At 35.1% G+C, this 25,567-nt stretch overlaps 5 protein-coding genes across 7 annotated transcripts; 3 read left to right on the forward strand and 2 right to left on the reverse strand.

The window, feature by feature from the left end:
• Positions 1–5,484: 5,484 nt before the first annotated feature.
• Bma-cids-2.1 (Uncharacterized protein) lies at positions 5,485–7,345 on the forward strand (the record flags this gene model as incomplete). The annotated part of the gene is made up of 3 exons (XM_043080208.1): positions 5,485–5,569; positions 5,747–5,823; positions 6,128–7,345. The coding sequence occupies 3 exons, from the start codon at positions 5,485–5,487 to the stop codon at positions 7,343–7,345; spliced, it is 1,380 nt and encodes a 459-aa protein (XP_042936142.1).
• Positions 7,346–8,675: 1,330 nt separating this feature from the next.
• Positions 8,676–10,702, forward strand: Bma-timm-23.3 (Uncharacterized protein; the record flags this gene model as incomplete). The annotated part of the gene is made up of 7 exons (XM_043080209.1): positions 8,676–8,731; positions 8,819–8,880; positions 9,388–9,540; positions 9,650–9,684; positions 9,979–10,083; positions 10,281–10,431; positions 10,524–10,702. The coding sequence occupies 7 exons, from the start codon at positions 8,676–8,678 to the stop codon at positions 10,700–10,702; spliced, it is 741 nt and encodes a 246-aa protein (XP_042936143.1).
• Positions 10,703–11,569: 867 nt separating this feature from the next.
• On the reverse strand, positions 11,570–16,191 carry Bma-taf-5 (Uncharacterized protein; the record flags this gene model as incomplete). The annotated part of the gene is made up of 13 exons (XM_001900967.1): positions 11,570–11,684; positions 11,907–12,154; positions 12,616–12,873; positions 12,991–13,137; positions 13,412–13,546; positions 13,877–14,048; positions 14,163–14,316; positions 14,560–14,634; positions 14,931–15,043; positions 15,196–15,319; positions 15,439–15,584; positions 15,829–15,908; positions 16,108–16,191. The coding sequence occupies 13 exons, from the start codon at positions 16,189–16,191 to the stop codon at positions 11,570–11,572; spliced, it is 1,851 nt and encodes a 616-aa protein (XP_001901002.1).
• A 2,774-nt stretch (positions 16,192–18,965) lies between these two features.
• On the reverse strand, positions 18,966–20,502 carry Bm3712 (Uncharacterized protein; the record flags this gene model as incomplete). 2 transcript variants are annotated; one of them, XM_001900968.2, is made up of 3 exons in its annotated part: positions 18,966–19,134; positions 19,775–20,007; positions 20,209–20,502. In XM_001900968.2, the coding sequence occupies 3 exons, from the start codon at positions 20,500–20,502 to the stop codon at positions 18,966–18,968; spliced, it is 696 nt and encodes a 231-aa protein (XP_001901003.2). The 2 variants fall into 2 exon arrangements, with proteins under 2 accessions (XP_001901003.2, XP_042936144.1); XM_043080210.1 differs by lacking the exon at positions 18,966–19,134 and adding an exon at positions 19,155–19,212.
• Positions 20,503–21,118: 616 nt separating this feature from the next.
• Bma-mrpl-38 (Uncharacterized protein) lies at positions 21,119–23,855 on the forward strand (the record flags this gene model as incomplete). 2 transcript variants are annotated; one of them, XM_001900969.1, is made up of 8 exons in its annotated part: positions 21,119–21,258; positions 21,552–21,667; positions 21,822–21,929; positions 22,225–22,398; positions 22,592–22,862; positions 23,064–23,197; positions 23,463–23,553; positions 23,633–23,855. In XM_001900969.1, the coding sequence occupies 8 exons, from the start codon at positions 21,119–21,121 to the stop codon at positions 23,853–23,855; spliced, it is 1,257 nt and encodes a 418-aa protein (XP_001901004.1). The 2 variants fall into 2 exon arrangements, with proteins under 2 accessions (XP_001901004.1, XP_042936145.1); XM_043080211.1 differs by lacking the exon at positions 21,119–21,258 and having other exon boundaries at positions 21,613–21,667.
• Positions 23,856–25,567: the final 1,712 nt, after the last annotated feature.

Here is a 25,567-nt window from a genome sequence, read left to right on the forward strand (position 1 = left end):
GTTAGACCGAAAAGCGACAGTAGAAGTATTGTGCCAGCAATATGAAGCAAGGGCAAGGATCATCAAAGAAAAGTTGATGCGCCTCGAAAAATACGTTGGCACTCTTGAGAAGATCAAGGACAAATGGTTGGAACACATTCAACTAGCCCCAATGTCGCAAAAGAAAAAAGAAGAAGAAAAATACGAACAAATGGCAAACGACGATAGAGGTATTTTAAAATTAATTAACATAGGTACGGATACCATTATAACCTTATCTATGTACAAGGATGATACAGAGTTAGCCCTTAAACGTCTAGCACAAATTAAAGAACCTAGCTTAACTGAATGTCGTCCAGTAGTAAATTTACCACAATTGTCGTTACCAACGTTTAGTGGAGACCCTAAAACATGGAGAGAATTCTGGAGTAGTTCCGAAGCCTCCGTACACTCTCAAAACATACCAGATATCCAAAAATTAAATTACTTGGTTTCTTGCTTAAGAGGAAACGCCCTACAGCTAGTAAGAGGTTACGATAGGGCACCTGAAAACTATGGAATTATAAGAGAATTATTAGTGGAGAAATTTGGTCGTGTTTCCACTATAAGAAAATTACTTTACAATGAACTCATATCTACAAAACGAAACAACCGAGACTGGAAAACAATAATCGAAGAAATGGAGAGAGTTCTAAGGCAGTTAGAAGCAATTGGCGAAAACGTAGAGCAACCTACCATCGAAACGATAGTAGAATCCAAATTGCCAAACTGGATATTAAACCAGGTTTATCAACAAAAAGAAGAAGATGGCCAGTGGTCCGTAACAAAACTTCGACAGCTTCTCAGGAAGACAATTAATAGAAACGACCAGGTAATGGAATGGCAATACTTGGATAACGTCAGTCGTAAAAATTTAATTAAACGTCATCCTAACGCAAGCATTCCAGAAAATTCAGCATTGATTGCAATAAAACAATCAAAGCAAACAAGAGGAATGGCTTCAGCCGAAAGGAACCAGCTAAATCAAGAGAATCCAAATTGGTCAACAAATAAGAAAAGGAGACCCTGTATCTTCTGCAATAACAATCACTGGGATAGCAAGTGTCACATATATTCTACAGTGGAGCAGCGAATTGATCGATTGAAGGAAATCAATGTTTGCTCTAATTGTTTTAAATCTGGACACAACGAACTCAACTGCATAAAAAGAGCAAGTTGTTTTTATTGCCAAAAATCCCACAATAGCGCCCTTTGTACCACTAAGACTCGTGATTCTGGGAAGATTGTTGCCAAAAATGCAAACATATCTGTTAATTCAACTAAGAAAGTTGAAAAGAAACGAGTACTGCTTTTATGTAGAGAAATTAATGTCTTTAATCCTGATAAACCTGAACATCAAGTACAAGCTTTAGTACTGTTTGATGTCGGCGCAGATGTGACCTTTATCTCACAAAGACTAGCTCATCAACTAAATCTCCTAGAAACTGATGGAGAAGAATATAAGATCTCTTTCTTTGGCAATAGGACTCCTCGAGTATGCCGCACAACTCAAACACAAATTGGAGTGAAAACGGAAAACTTCGATCAAGTGACTATCCAAGCCACTATAATGGACTATTTGACAAACGATCTTCAAGTGATGGAAGTGGTAGACAAAGGTGAGAATTACCATCTTAAAAGTTACAAGAAACAACCTGACATAGTTATAGAAGCTGACTGTTTCTTCAACTTTATTCATATGGAAAACGCTCAGCAACTAAAGTCAGGATTCACTTTACTGAACAGCAAAGTTGGACCTATCATAGTAGGAAGCGGTTATAGAAATGAATTGTGCCATCACCAGATCTTTGCAACGAAGACATCTCAAGAAAACCGTGCCCCAGATATAGATCAATTTTGGAAGTTGGACTGTATTGGCATCCAAGATCGATCTGATACACAAGATGATGAACAAGCACTGGAACAATTTAAGAAGAGTATCACTAAACAAAATGGAAGATACGAAGTACGTTGGCCATGGAAACCATGCAAAGGCAAATTGAGCGATAATTATGGATTATGCGTCAGCCGTTTGCGAATGCTAATAGCACGACTTCAGTCCCATAAAGAGGAATTACAAGAATATGATAAAGCAATGCAAGATCAACTACAATCCGGCATAATCGAAGAAGTACAATCACAAATGAATCAAGATGGAATTATTCATTACCTGCCACATCATGATGTTCGTAATCCAGGTAAAACTACCACTAAGTTAAGGATTGTTTATGATGCTTCAGCGCACATAAAGGGAATGAAAAGTTTAAATGAAGTATTATAACGTGGATCAATTAACCTCCCAGATCTTGTGGGAGTATCTATTACGCTTTAGAATGATGAAAGGGGTAATCACAGCTGACATTGAAAAGGCATTCTTACAAATACAGTTACACCCTTCAGAGAGAAATTGTACTCGCTTCCTTTGGCTAAAGGAAGTAGAAGGAAGTGTATCCAACGAGAATATAAAATGTTACCGTTTTAGAAGAATCCCGTTTGGAGTAATATCATCCCCCTTTTTACTATCTGCTACCTTGAATTATCATTTGGAAAACCACGTTAGTGAATTAGCCGCAGGAATAAAGAAAAATCTTTATGTGGACAACGTTATTGTGTCATCAAACGGAACGCAGGACGCATTAGAAAAATATGCAGAAATGAAATCCATCTTCAATGAAGCCTCAATGAATCTAAGGGAGTTCTTATCTAACGACGAAGAATTTTATGCAGAACTGCCGCAGCAAGATCGAGCAATAAGAAAAAATACGAAAATCCTCGGCATCTCATGGAATCCCTGTCAAGACGTCATTCAGATAAAATTAAATCCATGGACTGACCGAGAACTAACAAAAAGAACGATCTTACAGTTTGTTGCATCACAATATGACCCACTAGGATTTTTAGTTCCAATAATGGTAAGATTTAAAATATTTTTGCAAAATTTATGGAAAAAGAATAATTCGTGGGATCAGATATTAGATGAGCAAGACCATAAGCAATGGAAATTTCTTATTGCTGAATGGGCAACGGTCGTAAAAGACTTACCGCGATTTGTAACAACTTCTACAGATTTAATTGGAATACATGTATTTTCTGATGCTTCAAGCGTAGCATATTCAGCAGCAGTGTATTTAGTGAGTCAGGATATGCAAGAAACAAAGTCATCGCTCATTTTTGCAAAATCTCGCATTGCTCCTATTAAAGGTATGACAATACCGCGTCTAGAGCTAATGGCCATACTAATCGGAACGCGAGCAGCGCAATTTGTCATGACACAGCTGGATATCGTCAATACAAGGATAATTTTATGGTCGGATTCTAAATGTGCTTTATATTGGAAAAAAACCATTCTAACCTATTACCAAGATTTGTTCAAAATCGAGTCGAGGAAATACGTAAAGCGAAATTTATTTTTCGTTATATTCCATCAGAAGATAACCCTGTAGACGTGGCAACTAGAGGTCTTAATCCAAAACAACTTAGAAGTTTTACACCATGGTGGCATGGACGGTCGTGGCTAGTAAAAGGAGAAATCAGTTGGCCACAATGGGAATAGGAATTTGCCAACAATGACGAACCAGAAGAAATCACTATATCAGAAGTCTCACGAATATGCAAGGATCATAACTTTCAATTTATTGATAGCAAACGTTTTAGCAAATGGCTAAGACTGTTACGAACAACAGGTGGATCCTTAAATTCATTCGATTAACAACTAAAGGCAGATTATCATGGCTACAGTCTGTTTCAATCGAAAGAAATCGATTTACAGCTGAAGATTACAAAGTGTCAGAATGGCTATTAATTAGACAAGCACAATCTGAAGGAATCAGTGACGACGAAATAAACAAGTGGAATTTATTCCACACCGAAGATGATAAACTATGGAGATCTACTAGCCGACTCGTGAACTCGGAACTGCCTGAAACTAGCAAATATCCTATCTATCTCCCTCGACACAACCCAATAACAGAACTCCTTATACTATACCAACATGAAAATCTATGTCATTCAGGTATCGCCCATACACTTTCAGAATTAAGGAGTAGATTTTGGATTCCCAAAGGCATGACTGAAGTAAAGCGAATAATAAACAGATGTCGAATCCGTAAACGTTGGAACTCCAGATCGTTTAAATTACCACCAATGGCAAGTCTCCCGGAAACTCGTGTCAATCGATCTAGAGCCTTCGCACGTGTTGGCGTGGATTATTTTGGCCCTCTTTTAATCAAGGGCAATAGCGTGTCAACAAAAAGGTGGGTAATATTATTTACATGCTTTACAACAAGAGCCATGCATCTCGAATTAGCAGAAGACCAATCCGCAGAAACCTTTTTGCATGCTATCCGAAGATTTGTTGCGAGACGAGGGTGTCCTGAGCTAATACTGAGTGACAATGCCACTCAATTCCAGGCTTTCAGATCTCTTATGATACAAGTCAAAGTCTCCAACTTCTTAGCAAAGGGAGGAATGACTTGGAAAAATATTATACCAAAGGCTCCGTGGCAAGGAGGAATCTACGAGAGATTAATTGGGTTAACGAAAAATGCGCTAAGAAGAGCCATTGGCAAAAAATTCCTAGCGGAAAGGGAATTGGTAACATTAATTGCAGAAGTTGAAGGTATACTTAATACCCGACCACTAACTTACGCCAATTTTGACGATTGCGTCATTATACGTCCAATTGATTTTATTTTGCCTAACGCTTCGCTCCATCTACCTATAAATGAAGTTTATAGCAGGCAGGAAGAATTCACCCCTTATAGACTAGATACCAGAGAAAAACTCGTGAGACACTGGGAAAGTACCCTTAAAACTCTCAATGTTTTTTGGGAAATCTGGAGAACCGAATATTTAACTAGCCTCAGAGAACGCACGCAAAGGGAAATTACCTCATCCAAAGGAGCACAAAAAAGAACTCCAAGAAAGGGAGAGATTGTACTCTTAAATGAATCGGGAATTCCAAGAGGAATGTGGAAATTATTACGGATCAAGGACATCAAAATCGATAAAGACGGTAAAGTTAGGAACGTTCAGGTGGAAACTCCCACTGGGAAACTTCTCGATCGTCCAATAAATGTCTTATATCCTCTCGAAGTTAATGATGAAGAAATTCATCTTGAACCTAATAAGAAAGAAAATATGAAAATTCCGGAAACCGAACAGAACACTGAGGAGCTCCAGGAACCTATTGCGATGCGAACTAGGAGCAATACAAAACGACAATCTCGATTAAAGGAGAACCAAACAACTACCACCGCACCATCATCAGAAACCTGTAGAGATTTACACGATCAAGGACAGATCAATGGAAATAAACAAGCCCCACTTTCTTATGAACCCCACGCATTACCTACCTTTTCTGGTCGGGAGTGTCGTGAAAGACGAAATATTTAAATTATTATATCCAAAACTAACAAATTCCTCTTATCTAATTCCTTTTCCTCACACAACAAAACAGTTGCAGAAATGAGAGGACCACAGTGCGGTTCTAGCTCATTACTGTCACTACCAAAGCTGGTACCGTCCAAAGAGGAACCTGTTGTTACACCCGGTAAATATTAATCTTTCTCTGCATATCGAACTTGAAATCTCAGTTACTTCAGATCAAAATAATATATCATTTGTCTTCCTTTCAGTCAAATGTTCTAGTTTTTGTTTTGAGAATTTTATAAAGATAACTGATAATTAATTCAAGATTTTCAATATTCGGTGATAAGAGAAACTTTAGATTCATTTCAAACCGATCAGTCATTCAGAGGTTCGACGCATATGTTGAAAATGATAGAAGGAATCCGAGCAAATGAGGTAATGTTTCCTCCGTGTTTATATTTTTCTTTTATTTTACTTTTATGTTCATTTAATTAAATCAAAAAATGCTAGGTGTCGAACTGTGATGTGATTAAAAGTTATCATACTCCCATAACGTTGGAGCTAGTTCAAAACAAGGTCGTTACCATTGTAGCTAACAGGAAATTTTACTTCTTATGTATTATATCAAAAAAGTCTTAGTAGTGCGTTGATGCATTTCTTCTGTATTCACTATCATTTATACTTTTTCTAACTGAATACCCATTGTATGATCAAATATCAAATAGAAGCTCGTTTTTAGACATCAAGAACAAATTCACCATCATCAGTTGTATCCGATCCACGACTTGTGTCTTCAATTGTTGGATGCTTATCATCAGCCGAGTCTACTACTACAGTTTCTACTTCATCCTTTGCACTGTTATCGCAGGCTTCTTCATCTAACTTGTTACTGTCATCTGGACCTCCAAATCAACCTCAGGTATCCCAGATACCATCGTTACAATTCGTTAGTTCTCCATCACTTTCCGGAGTAGCGTCGATTCAAGACATACAGACGACACTATCTAATGGCAATCTTCCACAATGGATGCATGATTTATCGTCGAATTTTTCTGCTTCATTACCCACCGCTGCACCAGGTAGTGTGGTAGATGTTGCATCTATTTCTGGTACAACAAATTCTCTCCAAACACCAATTATTTCTAGTCAATTACATGGTAACCAGATAGCAAACACAGTGGCAATTCCTTCCTCCATTCTTGGAAGCCAACCATCATCACAAAATACCAATCCGCATACCACACATCCTGTAATGTTGCCGCCACCTCCACCGAATGTGCGTCCATCGCTGGGAGTATTACCATTAAACAATTATGTGCCTGCTGCAGTGTCACCTTATACTGTGATGTCCACAACTTCCACCCCTTCACCAGCAAAAATTCCATTTCCTCCTGGCTCTTTTACTGTACCACCTCCAAGATCCTTAATTGTGCCACCACCAAATTCCTTAAATATACCTCCACCTAATGTTATGGACTGTCCACCGCCTGGCAATTTTTCTCTAACCACAAGCAGTTTCGCTTCGGCTACTCCTTTAGTTTCATGTACATTTTCTTCACCGTCTGCATCAAGCTCTAATTCTACTACAGTAGCTTCAGCTACTGGTTTAGTTTCCAGAAAACCGTTAACAAATGGTGGCAACAGCAACAGTATTGTTGATCCAGCAAAAGTTAATGGTGATTTACGCCATGAACCCAGAAAGCAGTTCGAAAATTATGGTGGCACGTTGGATAGCCGTGGATATCGCCGGTCATTTGGTGGATTTTGTGGAAGCGTTGGTCGTGCATTAGCATTGGTCGTGGAGGTTTGCGGGATCCACGTGGACGTAATCGAGATTGTGAACGCAATGGTAATCGAGGATTACAGCAACAACAGCTTCATAATAATGGTGGTAGGCGTTATTGTAGCGATAATCGTAATGGGAGATAAACGTGTTTTATTTTTTTTTATATTTTGAAACATTTAAAAATGTGAGAACTTCGGCCAATAATTGGAATCTTTAACTGATTTAAAGCGGTTGTAATTTTGCAGTGCATTTATTCTTCCTGATATGTTTTGAGCAATTTCAGATGAGTTCATCGTTTTGTATTTGTTTGAATGTAGAAGTTATTCGGTTCTTGATTCCAGAGAATTCTAGAGCATTATTAGTTATCTGTATATTTTTAATTTTTCGGTGTCTGTGCTTTTCTTAATTCGTCTAGTGGAATTTACGTTATTTTGATTTGTTACTTTAACTTTGAATAGTGTGTAAGCCACTGCATTATTTAATCTGAGAATCCATTTCCTCTTTCAAGATATTAATCGCTTTTTCTTGTTCCATTCTTATGTTGTATTCGAATCTTTTCATGGCAACACAGGAATTTGCTGTCATGAGGTAAGGCTATGCTGTTGGTAAATACTTTAGCACAAATGGATCAAATTACAAGAAAGCGGAATTTGTATGGCGGAATATTGTACATAAAAGCATTTATTATAAGATATAATACGTGTGAGGTGTAGGTCAGAATTTGTTGATAACTGATAATAAAAACAGCATGCATAGTTTTCATTTTTTTTTTCTCGCATTTGGGATTAGATTGATCTGCCTCTTATCGTTTAAAGGAGTTGAACCGATGTATCACGTATATAAGCACATGAATATTTTGTATCTCATTCTAATCATGGATGACAGATGAATTCAAGATTCAGTAATTGGTAGAAAGAAAGCTGCAGCATTATGCTCATTTTTCTGTTCATATCTACGTTTCTTGTAACGTTATTAATGTGAAATAATTCGTGTTATTTAGAAATATTGTAAGAACAATCATTTTTCTCGCTCTTCTTTACATGCTGAAAATGTCTTTATTCACTTTCCATTCCTGATGTCTTCTTATACTGGATGGGTTGTTAGTGGCTGCTGCTATTGTTTATAGAGTGTTTTGTCGTCATTAAATCTCATTCGTTCTATTTTAACTACTTTTCTGGCTTGTTAGGGAGAAGTTGAAGTCAGTGAGAGGGTAGAGCACATGCAGCTTCAGAAAAAACCTCACTCGGGTATGGGGGAGAAAGATATTCTGTCAGTTTGCAACAAACGCTTTCATAATCAATTTTTTTTTTTTTTTTCAAGGTTCACCTTTCACTGACAGAAATTCAACTTTTTGAGGATTGGTTCGATGGAAAAATTAATAAGGACTACAAAACATGAACAGGAAATGGAGAGCTCCCGAAGTTTGCTTACAGAGATCTAAAATTTGATTGCTGGCAAATTGCACAAATTGCACTGTTCGGTGGGTTTCGTGCTATAAAAAATGAGAATTTTAAATTGGGATGAGCTTCGCCAAGTTGGCGCTATGCCAGGAACGAGGTTACTCTCATTTCTTGAAGCTAATACTTCGTTGCTTTGTGGATGGTTCCGGTTTTCTTTGCAGGTTTTGCAAGAGTTTTATTTCAGGTTCCGATTTGGGGAAGTCTATCACACGAATCCGTATTCACATAAATACATCCTTCACATCGGTAAGACTAAATACTTGTTGAAGGCGGAAAAGTAAGGGATGAAATGAGGACAATCTTTAGCCTCTGCATTTGGCCTGTTTTGTACATTCTAGAGATAGGTGGAAGTATTTTTATTGGGAGAAATGCCTAATACATCCATTTGGAGGAGAGTGTCTCTTTTCATTTAGTGTGTTATTGTGAAAAAATGAAAACATAAATTGTTGACATAGTTAAGAAAGAGAAAGCAACATATTCACGTAACTGATGAGGTATTTGGAGAGATCACTTTTTATTACCCTGTTAGTCTTTATTATTCATTTCATACCAATAATATGATCTAACTTCAAAGTGCTCACAGATGTAGGGACTTCGAAGTTGGTTCATGTTATCTTAAAAAACTTTTGTTCTTAATAGTCGTGATTGGTACAACCCTTCGTGATATTAGTTAGCAAAGTTTATTTTTGTTTATGTAGATGTAAAGGTTCTAAAGAGACTAAACGATTAAGAATCTGATTTTTTCATTTATAGCAGAGTGTCAAAATGGTTTGGCGTTTAATTCAACAAAGCCTCCGCTTTCTTCATCGCCTAACTCTTCGCATTCAGAGACGCAGTCAACTTCATTGCCTGATTTAGCAGTGATTGATTCAGCAGTATCTGACTTAAGTGACGCTTTGGGTTCTGGTAGAGATAATACAAATATGATCAGTTTAGATAGATCTCCTATATTTGCTTAGATCAGTTGAAGCAAGCTGGCGTACCATTTGAGAAACAGCTATCGCCATACTTACAGATGGATCCTACCGTTTTCCAGGATTCTACTCCTCAGTAAGTTGTAAGACGTTAAATACGCTTTGTTTCCATTTTTCTTTTTATTTATTTATTTTCGTTTTCGAAAGTGAATTTTAGTTGTTAAGATCTAAAAGATTCAACAGTTTTATTTCGATAAATTTCTCTCTAATAATTTTATTTCGATATCAAATCCTTAAACTTAACTTTCATTTAAGTGGAAAAACTGTAAGAAAATGATGTGAAACTCTTTTATTAACAAAACGCTACTTAAGTGCTATAACAGATGTATTTTCATGTATATTGTTCCTGGTGAATCGAAAGGAGAATTAGAATTTGCAATGGGACGGATTGGAATGGGCTGTTTTGGGCGGCTATGCATTGGGTAGTGTGCGCGGTATTCTGCCAGAATTGCGGAATTGTAATACGAGGCAGTTGGTGAGGACTGATTTCGCTTTTTTTTTGTAGTAGGTACACTCGGAATTTTGGGTTGATCCATATAATCTCTAATTTTCTCTTTCTTTTTTCCTTTTTTTTTTTTTTAACTAAAGTGCGAAAGATCATCTTAACGGTTGATCTTCCAGAATCTTTTGAATTACAAATATTCGCTCAAAATTTTATATTTCATGTTTTAGCCTCTTAAAACGTTTATGACGCGTTTGATGAATTCCTCAATGAAACACGGCAGTGGTTTTGCTCCTCCTGCTGGTTCTATCGTATTCATATTCTCTCTTGCTGATATGATTTTTGGAAAATTACGTGCGAAAGATGACCTTAATGCTGTTGGTAAGACTTTATTAATCAGTAAGTGCGAAATGTTGGTAACACTAGTATGAATATTCTTGCTTACAATGAAATTTGAATTGTGCTCTTTTTAGCTGCTGGTGCAGTTACTGGAGGGCTGTTTCGATGTGCACGTGGTTTACACGCTTCAATGGTTGGAGCGGGTATTGGGGTATTTGCTGCTTTTATTTGGTTGCTGAGTGATCAAGATAGCCGAAATAGATTATGGGAAATGCGAAAGCACTTGACCGGCAAACAAGATTATAGTTATTGATTTGAATTCCAATTTAGTGAAGTGTTGATCAAAGTTTGATATTCTCCCGGACCTAAAATTTCTTTAGTATGTGGATAGTTAAAAGTTTTCGATTATTACTCCAGTTTTTTTTGTAAAGTAGTTTTATTTTTTGAAATGAAATAAATTGTTTTGTGCATGGTCAGTTTTTTCCATAAATGAAGTTTTTGGTAGGACGAGTAGTCAGTCATTCTTCTTTCGTATTAGAATGGTAGGATATAATGTTTTCATAGGGTATGATGTGATTGAGAGGTTTCATATGTCGTACTGAATGAGAAAGATGTGTCATGATACGTGGGGTGTTTGAATCTTGTAGCTTAAAGTCAAATTGGACTTTCGTATGCTCAAAAGAAACTTTTTTTATCTTGACTAGTATATAGGAGGCTTTTTTTATCTTGACTAATATATATGAATAAATTGATGGAGAACTTAAAAAATTTCGGTGAACCGAATTAAATGAGTGCGAGAGAGCAACCAGACCATAACTTGCTCGTACAAAAAACTAAGACAAAGATTTTAAAACCTTATGTAGTGGACATTGACTTATAACAAGCGCATGATTACATTGAGTAAAAAACTATCAGATAATCTTTACTCTTTGTATAGTAAAAGATGGGTTTTGATATTGTCATTTCCTTACAAGAATGACTATTAGATAAGAAAACCTTTACAATATTTCGACATTGATCAAGTTACAGGTTATTTGGAAGTGTAGAAACATCCGGTTTTTCTTGCCTGATTACTAACGACATCATTTTATAAATATTTAATTGTTGGGAATGTAAACAAATAAGTTTTTGCAGTTAAACCTATGGATGCTTACTAGTTCTTCAACACTACTGACATAATTTATTGTCTATAAGCGCCCACAGCTAGAACTAAATTGCGTCGCGTGAAATGCAAGTCGACGATCGATGTGTTTTTGGTAGCGTATGAATACAGATGAAATCCGCTGGGATTTATCCTGCAATGAAAGTGGCGATAGGAAATGCAGAGTGATCTTGAATAAAACCTAGCAAGGTCGATGCTGTGTTTCACTATTTCTGCCGTTGCTCCGTAAGTCAACAGAAAATACTTGCTTCATTTACTAATAACAGTTTTTTAATATGTTTTATGAATAAAATTTCGACTTCACTACAAATTTCTGTAAAGATTATCTAAAGGATTATGAATCACATTAACTTACTTTGGATCATTATTTAAATGATCCTGTGAACCTGAATGAGCTGTAACCGTATCCACAGAATAAAATGACAACGCTGAATCGGCTCGTGCAACAGTTAGTGCTGCTCCATCACGTGAGAACTCTACTGGTACCTGGTATGGAAGTGCAGGGACATCCTGCATGCAAACCATTTTTTGTAATGCCATATCCCAGAGAACGAGAGATCCTTCGCTTCCCAATGATGCCAGATATCGACCACAGGGCGAAATCTGCAACAAAGTAGGGAGAATATTGAGTTGCTAACACGAGTGGATGATCATTTGCAATAGTGATGCTCCCATCAGTAGTGCAATGCTGCACTTAGACTTCCTGGAAGAGGAAACTTGCCAAAACGTATTAGTTAGGATAACGACAACATCAGATTACTGAATAAATCTACATCGAATAAATTTGACTAAAAGACAGCCAAGGTTTATGGGCTACATAAACTATTCCAGCGATAAAAGTATTTCTAAAAACTATAAAATCTGAGCTAAAACTAAACAGTCTAAATTGGCGGACACTTTATGAAATTAATGGTGTTGTTTGATTCGGTGAGTAATTACATATAACAAAATTATTTCAGAAACTTCTAAGAGACTCTTACCTCTAAATTTCATCTAACCTTTAAGACTCAAAAGTTTTAATAAGGAACAATTTTGAATAGTTATTTTTTTTTTTTTGAACCAACCTTTAGTCCTCGAATAGATCCTTTGTGACCTGCAAAACATCGTACACATGTCCCAGATAATACATCCCAAACACGCACATAACGATCATCACTACCACCTGCGAAATAATTACAATTTGGATGAAAATCGATGCAGGTGACATCTGACAATGCATCTGAAAAAATGCGCAACGGTTGCAATCGATCAGTTGTCCAGAGCATCGCAGCACCATCGGCACTACCAGTCGCGAAGTAATAGGAACGTGGACTGAATTGCACCTGAAACATATTTTTGTCTAATTCTTTCACAGCTTATATCAGTATATCAGTTTGTTTGCATCAGTTTGCTTACATCAGTTTGCAAAAATGTGACTTCAAAATGAAAGAAAAACCAACCTCCCAAATTGGTGCAGCATGCTTGTATACTACAACATTACTACGGACAGCGAGACTCCATAAACGAACTGTTCCATCTCGTGAGGATGAAAGCAATAGGCGTTTATCAGGAGAAAATGATAACGAGTAAACTGGTCCGTTATGACCCTGGAAAAGAAAGATTTACGTGGGGAAAGTATATTTGTGCATTTGCTATCCGAAAACCAAAGTCTTGACAAGGTGCAAACACGAACGAAAGAGTTAGAAGCCTGTGGAAGACACGCTGATGCACTAAAATATAAAAGAAATAATATATAGATGTGTAGCTTTCACATGTTCAATTTCCTCATGAGTTGGATGAAGGATCTAATATATTAACAACAAATCATATATCCCCTAAAAGTTAAAAAATGTAGTTCAAAGACCCAAAAATAAAACTAACTTGAAAAATAAGCGATGTTGATGCTTCTGAGTCATCGTAAACCTGATCCAGTGCATCTTCAGATTCTTGCTCTATCAATTCCAACTGGTCGATTTTTTTGTATGGCCGAAACTTTTCTTCATTTAATGCATGAACCTTAAATAATATAAGGTTCTTTGATAATACTGAAAACCTGTACACTATATAACGTAGATGAAAATTTTGCAAAAGATTAATCACAGAAATGATATATCTACATATGGTTACCCTGTCATTTCCTGCTTGAAGTCTATTCCTTCACAAATTTAAAATGGTCAGCTCATGCTATATTTTTTCATCTGCAACAACTGTATTACAACTGAAAGAATTACTGAAAAACAAATTTGAAGCAATAAGCCTACATAAAGACAGGAATGAAAACATTTTGTAAAAGAAACATATTGAGAAACTATCGTTAAAATTTACTGAAGATCAATATGAGTATACCTGTATTCTGGAATTTCCAAAACCCAATGCCAAAGCTTCACTGTCTTCAGCAACATCAGATGCTGTAAGACCACCAGGAGAGTTGAGCACAGTGTAAAGGCATACAGATGGCGGTGTGTCAACAGAAATGCGCATTTTTTTACCCGATTCTTTCATATATCTCTTTTCACTGCTGTAAACGATTTGGATTCCCAAAACTTATATAAAAAGAAAAAAATGTTTTAACAAAAACCAACTTTATCAATAAAAGAATATTTTGAAAAGGAAGAAAAGCAAAAAGATTAACGCTATTGGCAGAGGTATTCGATCAGGTGAAGGTCCATTTGCGTCCTTTTTTTTGTTATCATTTCTTTCTTTAATTTTCGGTCGTTTCTTTTCGAGGCCCAGTTGTGTTGAGAAATCTTCTTTTATTGTTCCATAAAACATTTTGTGTCGTCTTTCTAAAAATTAATTGGTTCATATGGATCAAAATCAAATCAAATGAATTGTTCAAAATATTTGCAAAGTGAAAGAACAGATTTTAGCAAAAAGGAAAAAAAAATGACTAGTAGGTCACTTAATGAGGAAGTTACTCGTGTGAAATGGAATTCTTGGAAATAGGAAGACAAAGTGAGTGTTTCCATATGCTAAAATTTCTAATTTTTTGCAAGCAGATGGAAATTTAGATGGTAATTTGAAACTACCTTGCTTGCTGACTTGACCAAGAATACCTCCCAGGCTAGCTTCAGTAGCAGATTTTGTTCGCGAACCATCAATTGCTAAATATATTCAGTATAATTCTAAATTCAGGAAAATCTTCAGATTCCTTTATCCCCACTAATGAATACCAAACAGACACTTTTTCAGTGAAGTCGTTTTATTCAAGAACTGTAGAATATTTAATTGTTAAACAAAGTAAATTTTAATTGCTAAATGAAGCAAAAACGCCACCTTTTCATCTTCGTCTAAATATATCATAGCTGTCAGGATTCTCATGTCTAAAACGGACTAAAAGAGAATGCAGAATATTAATGAAAAATTGAAATCCATAGAATGTTGAACAATGAAAACCTACCTTCAATATGCAAATGATCTCGCATCACATCTCGAACAGTACTATTTCGAGTTAAAAAAGGTTCCAGCTGTTTGATTGCTGATTTTGATATGCGAACAACAAACTGATTCTTCCTTCAAAATGAGTGATGAGTGGTTCAAGTTTATGAAAGCGAGCAAGTTAAATTAGAAAATTACTGCCTTCCGGAAGCAAAGTTTCACTTTCAAATTTTAAAATTTTTCAAAAAATATAATCATTTATCTATATTGAGAAAAATTATAATTACGTGAGAGCTTGAACCAATGCATGATTAACAGCTTGGCTATGAGTAGAAATGCGGGTAAGCAATTTTGTCTGTTCCTCATACATTGAAGGTACATATCGAGAAAATTTTTCTCCGAATAAAGCCGCTGAAACAATAAAACTGTTGTAGATTTTCAGCTTGATAAAAATATAAACATAGAAAAAGATACATGAAATTTGAAAAGAAAAAGGTACAGTTGCGAAATAATAGTAAGACGATGCAAACCTTGTAAACTACGACCCTCGGCAATAAGCTGTATATATAAATGCGCAAATACCGGAAATATTAAAGCGGATAGTTCTGCTCGGAAATTATCAAAAGAAGAATCAATATGACTGAGAAGCGTCGAAAATTCGCGCATGATAGAGTCACTAAAAATCCGTTAACTTTAACCAAAAAAAAAAACGTTCACTGTTCTAATGCAGTATAACAACATGTTTGCTGATAAACAACAATGTGCTCTAAGCTCGCTTGATCTTTCCGAAGCGATATACGATAGTCAGCAGTGTTTCGATAATGTTCAAATGCATTTTTAGAGTTTCACAGAACAACGGCGAATTTTATCCTAATTAATGGTCAATGAAAATCTGATCAATAGAAAAAAACAAAACATACTTGTTAGTATCGCCATCGACACCATCTTTCGAAAGACGCAAAACGGTTGCAGCTTCTCTCGACAATGCTTCTTCGGATTCCTTAAAATAATTTATGGTTATGCACAAATAAGGATAAGCTATTAGCAATTCTTTTGACGCCGCTACTTTGTACATCTGCTTTGTAGCACAACATTTCTAATATTTTCAAATCACCACTACTTAGTTATTACTACGTCATTATAATTTTGTTCCAATGCTCTTATCAACACCAAATTATCACACAAGAAAAAAAATGTACCGTTAAACCATTTTTCTTGAAAAAGGTTAAAATTTGTTGCAATGACTCGGCTGTCAATGGTTGTTCAAATATATTTCCGTCCATATCTGTAACTTAAATTTTAGAAATTTTTAAAATTCAATAGGCATTTTTAAAATTTAATACGGACCTGAGTAAGGCATTGGTGAAATATATGTATCCGGAACAAATCAATACTCTTTTAAAACACGCAACAACTGACAGATTTTATTTGCAAATAATTAGTTCTTTACACAGCGGGAAATGCATATTTAGTAGAGCTATGCTTAACTACTGACTGGAAATTAAAAAAAAAAAAAAAAAAACAGCAATGAACCATGAGATCAAGTGCCTGTTAAATGATCACTATTTAGTTATTATAATAATATCATCATTTGCTTTCAACTTCATCGTTTCAACCATTTTATCAACAACACAATTATCACACACAATTAAGTTTGGAGTGCGAGTTTCTTACTTTTTTCATGAATGTGATCCGTCCCGTATACACTTATTCCATTCTTCAATTTATTCTACACATTTCCTTCCTATACAGTGCCATTTGCACAAGTACTATCTTTCGAAACCTAACTCAGTCCTACATGCAAGAGGACGATTTTATTACTACATTTATACCATCCGACTTCTTGCTGACGAGCTATATATATGCTAGTTAACATACAATTATATGTAGATACACATAAATAATCTTCGAAGCAGGAAACTGCAAAATGCATTGTAATACAGAAAGGAAATCTGTAAAATAAATTGAAGAATGGAATAAGTGGATGCGGGACGGAACACATCCATGAGAAAAAATAAGGAACTCGCACCCCAAACTTTTCTGAAGACCACAAAAGCAGAAAGAAAACAACGACAGTAGGATTGACAATAATAGCAGTCACAAAGACGATGTTGATAGAAAATAAATTCGAGATATCTGCCGTTATTAGAAATGAATAAAGATAACCAAATGAAATTGTCATCATTTTGAATCCGATACCATAAGGAACAAGAAATCAAAATGTCCTACTAAAATACACAAAGAATACATCATCATGGTGGACTGCTAAAACTGTCATAATCAGACTTGACCAATAATAAGTAACATCAATACTGTTATCACCGCTTCTATCTAGGAAGTGCTGTTCATGCGCCTGATCAGCAGTATCTGCTAGATCTTTAGAACCGATATAATTTCTCTCAAAAGAGCAGTCCTATAAATCGCGAATTGAGGTGAGCTTACTCCTCAAAAGACCTTGTTTTTTTGCAATGTATGCCAGTAGTTACTAGTTATTCGTTCGAAGAACACCTACCTTACTTTTGTTATTTCAGGTGAGCTTACTCCTCAAAAGACCTTAGAATAAAAAAAGAAAGAGTTTTGATTTGAATACCGTCAAATAGTTTACTGAAAAGTGAATGACATTGTTAAATCAATTTCCAAATAAAATCTTTTCCTTAAGACCATTTACTTTTGTTATTTCAGTTTGCAAGTACTTCGCGCTCAAACATATTTTTTATTCTATTTACCAACAATTAAAAACTCACCACCGTGCCTACTGCCAACACGGAACACAGTAAAGAAAGAGTTTTGATTTGAATACCGTCAAATAGTTTACTGAAAAGTGAATGACATTGTTAAATCAATTTCCAAATAAAATCTTTTCCTTAAGACCATTTACTTCACACTCACTTAAATATAAACGGAAAAACGTTGAAAATGAAGTACGCTTGGGAAACAAGTACTATACCACAGTACTAAAATCCTAAAGCTAAGTAATCAGAATGAAGCAATGTATTAAAAGCGTCATGGCCATCTTCCATACAATGAATTTAATAATATCACCACGACCTACCCTAAGCAAATGCTCGAATTTTCCGAATTTAAAAATCAAGATACTTTTTTTAAGTTGAATAAGTTTACGTGAAATAATTTGACAAAATTAAGAAAGATTCCATTTCTTAATGTTTGTTGATGATAAAGAAAAGAAGCTTAAAATATCATCTTTCTTCTTTGAATTTGAGAAAAAGAAAGAAAAATGTGCATCCTCAATTCCTCAACACAACCTTCAAAAACATATAAGAATAACGAACACGAGCAAATTTTATAAAGGATAAACCTCTAGTAAATAACTCTTCACATTCAGTACATTTTAAAATAATTCAAAAAATTCGTGAATTCATAACACGCCAATGAAACTTCAAATGATGAATACATCAAACATGATGCGACACTTAGTTCACTATTCTCGAAGGCGAATGTGTGAACCTGTTAATTATGCAGTCCTCGTCACCATCAGCAGACATATAACACCATACATATAAAAAGAAAAATTTCAACCTGGAGTATCGACATGCTCAAATTTCGCTAAATTTTGAACCCTTTTAACAACTAGATAAATTACATAAATACACAATTATGTGAAAAATAAATGTTGCACTGCAAGCAAATTCGACAACTTCGAATGGAACATGTAAACATTTGCCTAAAACATTTGTCTACCTACATCATCAGAATTGGTATGGTATTTTGTTTTGTTTTGTGTAAAGCAACTTTGGTGAAGAACAAAGAATAATGATGCAAAGACCAGAATCAGTGAATGTATCTAATTGTAAATGTATAATTGTTATAAATTATTTCATGTAAATTTTATAATAAGGAAAAAATAAGTAGGGTATTTACAAAATTTTAGCAGGCAAAGCTATTTTAGCATTTTTTCCAAAAATCATGACAAATGAAAATTTCTAAAATTTCTAAACAAATGATCAATTCTCTTAAAAGCCATAAATTTTATATAGACAGTAATATGTCCACAAACTACAAATGCGTAAATTAAGATTTGTTACGCAATAATTTTTTGTTACAGACGCAAGATGTACTTCATTTTGAGAATAATCCTTAGTGGGAAGCAAAGAACTGTAGAAAATAATGAACAGAGTTCATAAACGGACCATGGTGCGCATGCGCCATTGGCATAAAGCACAAATGTTAGGCCATCACCGAATGTATCATTAATGCGGTAGTAGTTCCTGTAATGAATTCCCAGCTATTACTTTTTTCCGATATTACAAACAAAATCATCACATCCTAATCGGCATGTAAACAATCTGAAAATGACCGCGTTTAGCTAATCGTAGGATTAAATGAAATGAATTGATGGACGACCTCATGAAGTTTTCTCGTAAGGCTAATGGAAACACAGTTTGACTCTAATCACACACGCGTAAGCGTTGTAGCGACTGATTAGAAATTCTGATATCAGAAAAGCAATGATGTAGATTACATTACCGTATAATTGCTGAGAGAGCCAAATTGAGTCAGTAGAGTTCAGTACCAGTAATATTGTTTTTAAAAATAGTGACTGTACAAATAAGATGAATATGACTAAATCATTACTCCTTCCTCTTAAAAAATGCGTTAAGTGTACAATCACATCAAGTACTATATAACAAGATTATTTGAGTAATCGAATTATCCTGAGATATTGGCAGCCTTTAAAAAATAGAAAAGTTTGTGGTGCAAACCATCATGTTTATGTAATCGTAAGTACATAATGCTTTATAAATAATGTCTATAGCAGTTAATAAAAAACTTGTCAGTTATCTTTTAATTTACTAATAAGATTATTGGATCACTGTTTTATAAAATGAGAAAAAAAACGAAACTTACAAGAGTGTAGTGTGATGACAAAAACCACGTTTTTTGTAGAAATTTATGGCACCATAATTTGTTGCTAATACATGTAAATAAACAGCTTTTGGATATGGTGGCCGCTGCACTACCATAAACATAAGATGATCAAGCAGACGTGAAGCGAAACCACGTCGGCGATAAGGTGGGCGTACAGCTACGCTTAATATATACACCACTGGTAAACAGTTACCCGATAAAAGATCACGGTCCTAAAAATACTTAAATTACTTGTTATCCACTCACACATTCCATACTATTGGATTCTCTGACGCTACATTCTGAAGACCTGTCCTTATAAACGTTTCTTGCTGGTTTAAAGTTTTCTCGAATATTTTCTACTTCATCCGGCCATGCGAGTATAATGTATACATTCATCAAATTTGTAAAGAGAGAGTAAAAAAAAAAGGAACCTCAGCATTGCACTGAGACAAGATTTTGAGCTCAGCGACAAGAATAGCAGCAAGTGCACCTTCATAGGTGATTCCAAAACTAATCAATTTACCATTTAGCACTTCTTCAAACCAGCAGTCCGGATACTGTATGGGAAAAGATTCGAGGCAAATTGTTTTCACAGTATCCATATCATGCATGCATAACGATCGTATGCTACAGTTTTTATCCTGGCGCATATTACTGCTTCCAGGTCCATTAATCAGACACTTAACAGCTTCTCTATCATTCAGCGTTTCTCGCCAATTCTTCATCTCTTTCGATGTCCGCCAAATCGCTGTACATCGCTTACTTTATCCATAATAGGGCACTTTGACATTACTTGCATAAAAGTGTGACAAATGACTGCCTGCAAAGTTTATCTGTTATAATCACTTTTGGACAACGACTATAAATAAAGCGTCAAACAATCCGACAAATATTACCTAATGTTCGACAGCAATCTGAACCACGCCGTAATATCAAGGCGACCGGAATAACACTTGAACTTCAACGCACAAAATGAATAATAGATAGCCATACGAACATAAAATATATCTGCAAGCAAAAAGACAACGTTTCTCCAAAAGCTCCTTGCCATAACTCTATGTTATCAAATGACTTCAACTCTTGCATCCCAGTGCTGAACTCTTCCGCAAACCTGAAGTCAGCTTATATGCAAACAAACTAGCCACAAAAGAACTCTCTAATTGTACGACACTCGAAATGAGTGCTGTGAGGAGGACGGACGAATTTAATGCGGCCATAGACTGAACTAGTGTCTGTTTACTATGTTTCGAGATTGCATGTGAAGTGGAGGGATTACTTGGATTTTTGGAGTTCATTAGGCTAAAAAGATTTTTTTTTAGGGACGTATAGAATTCTAGTTCAATGAAGCGAGCATTCCGTTCTGTTTATGCAGACATTTATGTGAAAGATGCTCATCGCATTAGGGGTACACCGCGTGTTGCTCGACCATGGAGACCTAAAGTTATTGCGTGGGCTGGTCCGGCTGCATTTTATCGTAATAGGTTTGTATTTTAGAACAACTTATATCTACGAATTTTGACTTTTTAATTAGACAGAAATTTGTTCCGCGAAACTGTCATATGTTGCGGAATCTTCCGACAGATGGATCAAGATGCAATCTCTCGGAGAATGTGAAAGCTTTTCGCCGATGAAAGTTGTTTTATTTTATTCTGTGGGATTTATCTTATTACATGTACATCTGAGTTTTTCACTATACGAAAATTAAGGATATGAATTGATTATTCAGTTATTCTATGAGATATGTGGGTGATATTTCTCAAAATTTTCCTTTTAGATTTTATGAACCGAATGCTTGGTATAAAGCACGAATAACAAAGCCAGTACTTTATCCGAAAATGCATGTCATTGATGTAGATAATCATTTATTATCGCTGAAAGAACGTTTAGCAGGTTATTTCCTTTTTTTTGTTCGTCTAGTTTTTGGAGTTCGACTAAGGTCCTTTCTTTTTTTTGAACATCTCTTTGATAAAGATAAAACTTCTCTGAAAAAACTTGGAATTTGAATTGTATTAGTGTCAGAATTCTAATAACTTTGTTGTTACAGTACCAGAAACAGAAAGATACGATATTGGTTTCAAAAAGAGTGTGTTACCAATATCACTGCAACCATCGGAGTCGAAAAATGTTCCAAAGTTATCCAGGAAAATGCATTGTAAGTCCCACTTTTGTGTTTTCAATGTTGTAGAAAATAAAAAACTAATTTCTCATGTTCTTTTTCGGGCAATTTTGACAGACATTCCGTGTTTTCATGATTTTTTTCTTTTAGTTTGAGTATTTTTCATGAGATTGGTAAAATTGACGTTGCACAATTTTTTTATATTAGAAATGATGGATGTAGCACAGAAATCCATACTAAATCATCGGCAGTTGATTGTTTACTGAAGTTACTATTTATAATTAATAACTGAGCATAATTAATTCATCAGTAATAATTCTTTTCATTGCAGTAACAATAAATTTAAAGAAGGTTGAGCATTGGCAGTTGAGTATTTTTCATCACTATCGCATATTTGATGATATTTTTCACACAAACGTCTTTTTCCACAATACGCAAAATATGCAGCTTAAATGGGGTAGTACTGGTCTATATCAAGGAAATTTGATCGATGCCGCTGATACAAGTGCTTACCTATATTTCAAAATTGAATAAATGTTCATAAATACTGTTTTGGATAATTTAACCGATATAAACTTTTTGATTATCTGGAAATGTTGAAACTAAATTTTTAAGCTTTAATTCGTATTTAATATAAGTTTGTGCAGTCGATTGGTCTATTTCTGTTTTGTGCTTCATGTTTCATTATTATTATTTAGGTAATAAACCAGATATATGGATTCAATCATTAAATGGCGGATTCAGTTCATTCGTATTATTGAATCTTGATGGAAACCCATATAGTTGTGGTGGCGAAATTGTCCACTGGTTGGTAGCTAATATTCCAGATGGCAAATCTGTAGGTGATGGAACAGAAATAGTTCCATATTTTCAAGTGGTGCCATTCAGAGGAACTGGTTATCACAGAATTGCTTGTTTGTTATTGCGACATAATGAAATTATTAATTTAACTTCGAGAAAACCAAGCAGGTAGTAGATTTAAAAAATTTCCAGCAACCACATATTATTTTAATAATAAGAAAACGAACTTTCTATAGTCAATCATAACTAAGTTGAAGCAAGACTTGCAGTAACAAAGTGAATAAAATAATAAGATAAGCATAATTTTAGTTTGGTAATATTGACTTTTGGATGTTATTGCGATAGTTTGTTTTTTGTTTTGACTTTTAGTCCAGCACTGATAGATCGAATTTTCAATGTTGGTCAGCTCTATAAAGAATTCGAGAAACAGTGGACCCCTTCCAGTCTTTCATTTGCTCAAGCTTCATGGGATGCTTCTGTTAACGAAGCGCTTCACAGAATTGGTTTATTACAGTTTCAAACTTTCTTTGCGACGTTTAGGAATACTTCTATAATTTAGAATTTGCAATCACTGATATTTATTGTCAAACATTATTTAGTGGTGTTCCTGTCCTGATTTTCAATTTTTTGCATCCCCTCGCGATCATCGCTAAGTGACTGGTAATGTAGTTTGCAACTTCGCGTTTCATACGTATACTTACCGGTAAGTACTGCCCTACGGAAAGGATAGGTTATGTCAGGTGATTGTATTCTGCCAATATCTTTTAGGGATGAAGTCGCCAATTTATGAATACCAATATTATCCTCCAGTGAAAATGGATCAGAAAGAATTCCCGCTAAAGCCGCAGCCATTTAATTTGTATGTTTTACATAGATTAACTTACTATTTCTTTAACTTGGAAGTTTCTATTTGTAAGCATGAATATTTTGGATTACAGATATTTGGATCAGTTTCGAAATCCAAAGGAGATCCATGCGGATTTATTGAAAAAGCGTTTGCAAATGCGGAAGGCAGATAAAAGTCCGGAACAACCTAAATACCCTGACATTGACTACGTTGAGCATAAGAGATATATGCCGTTTTGGCAGCATGATAATTTGATAAAGGAGAATTCCGGATTCAGTCGATATAGAGTTCTATGGAGCAATCCAATCAGCTGATTCGTTGAATGCTGGTGATTTGTAATATTTAATTTGTGAGCTTTTGAACGTGGAATAGTTATAAATAAAGCTAAGTACCGACAGTATTATGGAATAGGCATATTTACGAAAGGAAATAAATGGTAGCTGATGCTATGATTTGTAGTAATATAATGTCTTTTTATACAATTATTTTCACTTTACCATTCACATCGGTTAGAACTGTTAGTGGGGCGCTATTCTTTTTATGCTTTTACTTATCAACAACAACTGTAGAGCTACTCATCTTCAAAAATATGTTTTGTGCGAATGGTTTTTGCAATTTATTTATAGTTATTGTTGTTGTTTGCTGGATGAATTACTATTCACAAATAATGGTGTTTGTTATTATGATCACTATGATAACTGATGATAGTTATGCCTGTATTGATAAAAGTAAGAAAGTAAGGTTCAAAAGTTGAACGTTATGCAGAATATTATTAGAAATATTTCCGATTTTTTGGTGGGAGTGTTATTAATTGCTGTGCATTTCAAAAATAGCTATCCAAAAAAAATATAGGATTATCTTGAAATAATTTTAAGTGGGAACCATTTGAGTTTGGAACACATTGTCAAATTCATTTCCTGTTTCCGAGCAATATTTTTAAATCTTATCCTTTGTGCTGAATGAAGATCATATTAACTCAGATTGAAGTGAGGATGTGATAAAAAAATATACTGATTTTTGATAACATATGCTGAAGTAATCTGAGCAAACATTTTATAGGGAGAAAGCTGTTATTGCTGCAAATGAATTACTGGTGATAATATTGTTCCGCATGTTTAGCCACTGTGCACAAATATAACAAAAAAAACAGCATACTTAGTAAATTTTCTTATTTGTCCTGGATTTCTTGAATCGTTTTTATCAGTCTATTTCTGTCTGAAACTGAAAGAGTTCAACTATTATGTTAATTCAGGTTAATGAAATGAAATGTGAGGATAGGGAAGAAATGCGGTTGATACAAAACTGTCCATATGAGGGCAAAATAGAGGTAGGGATGGACGATGGCCCATCATCCATCATCGTGGGACGCATGTCGGTCTGTAGAGTCAGAGTCCTGTCTGGTATCACTTCAAGATTTTCAATTCTGTACAGTATCGTTAGGTGTGATGCTTACTTAGTAGTTTGTGGAGGAGCTTACTGAGACTAAGTTATTCAATAATCAGTGTACATATAGATGCATACACTCACGTTTATACATACATACACACACGCACATACATACATACATGCGAAGAGGAATAAAAGTTTTTCAGTTGTAGTTGAATTTGTGTGCGATGAGAGTACCGCTTGTTCGCATTATTCCATCGTTTTGTTATACAAACAAAAGTGTCATTCAGAGTTTATACGACTTTAAATTTCTCCCATTAATTCATGTCTGTCCGCATGTTTCTCATTTTATCTATGCCTTTTTGCCAGTCCGTCCGTACGTTTCTTGATTTATGAGTGTGTCTATGTCCGTTTATTAGTGAATTTTCTATTATAAATAAGTTCGTCTGTTTGTCTCGACACTTTCTGAGAGAAGCTTCAGAAGAAACTATAACAGACACTCTCATTCAGCTTGTGGACAAGTAAAATTGCTAGCGGGAAAGAAGATAGGCATCGCCTAGAAGAGTTTTTGCAAGGACCCATCCATCTGTCATCATTCTCTAACTGGACACAAAATCTCAATATCCTCGATGTTCTCGGC

This window comes from Brugia malayi (genome assembly GCF_000002995.4).
Source record: "Brugia malayi strain FR3 genome assembly, contig: Bm_v4_Chr3_scaffold_001, whole genome shotgun sequence".
NCBI classification, from domain to species: Eukaryota; Metazoa; Nematoda; class Chromadorea; order Rhabditida; family Onchocercidae; genus Brugia; species Brugia malayi.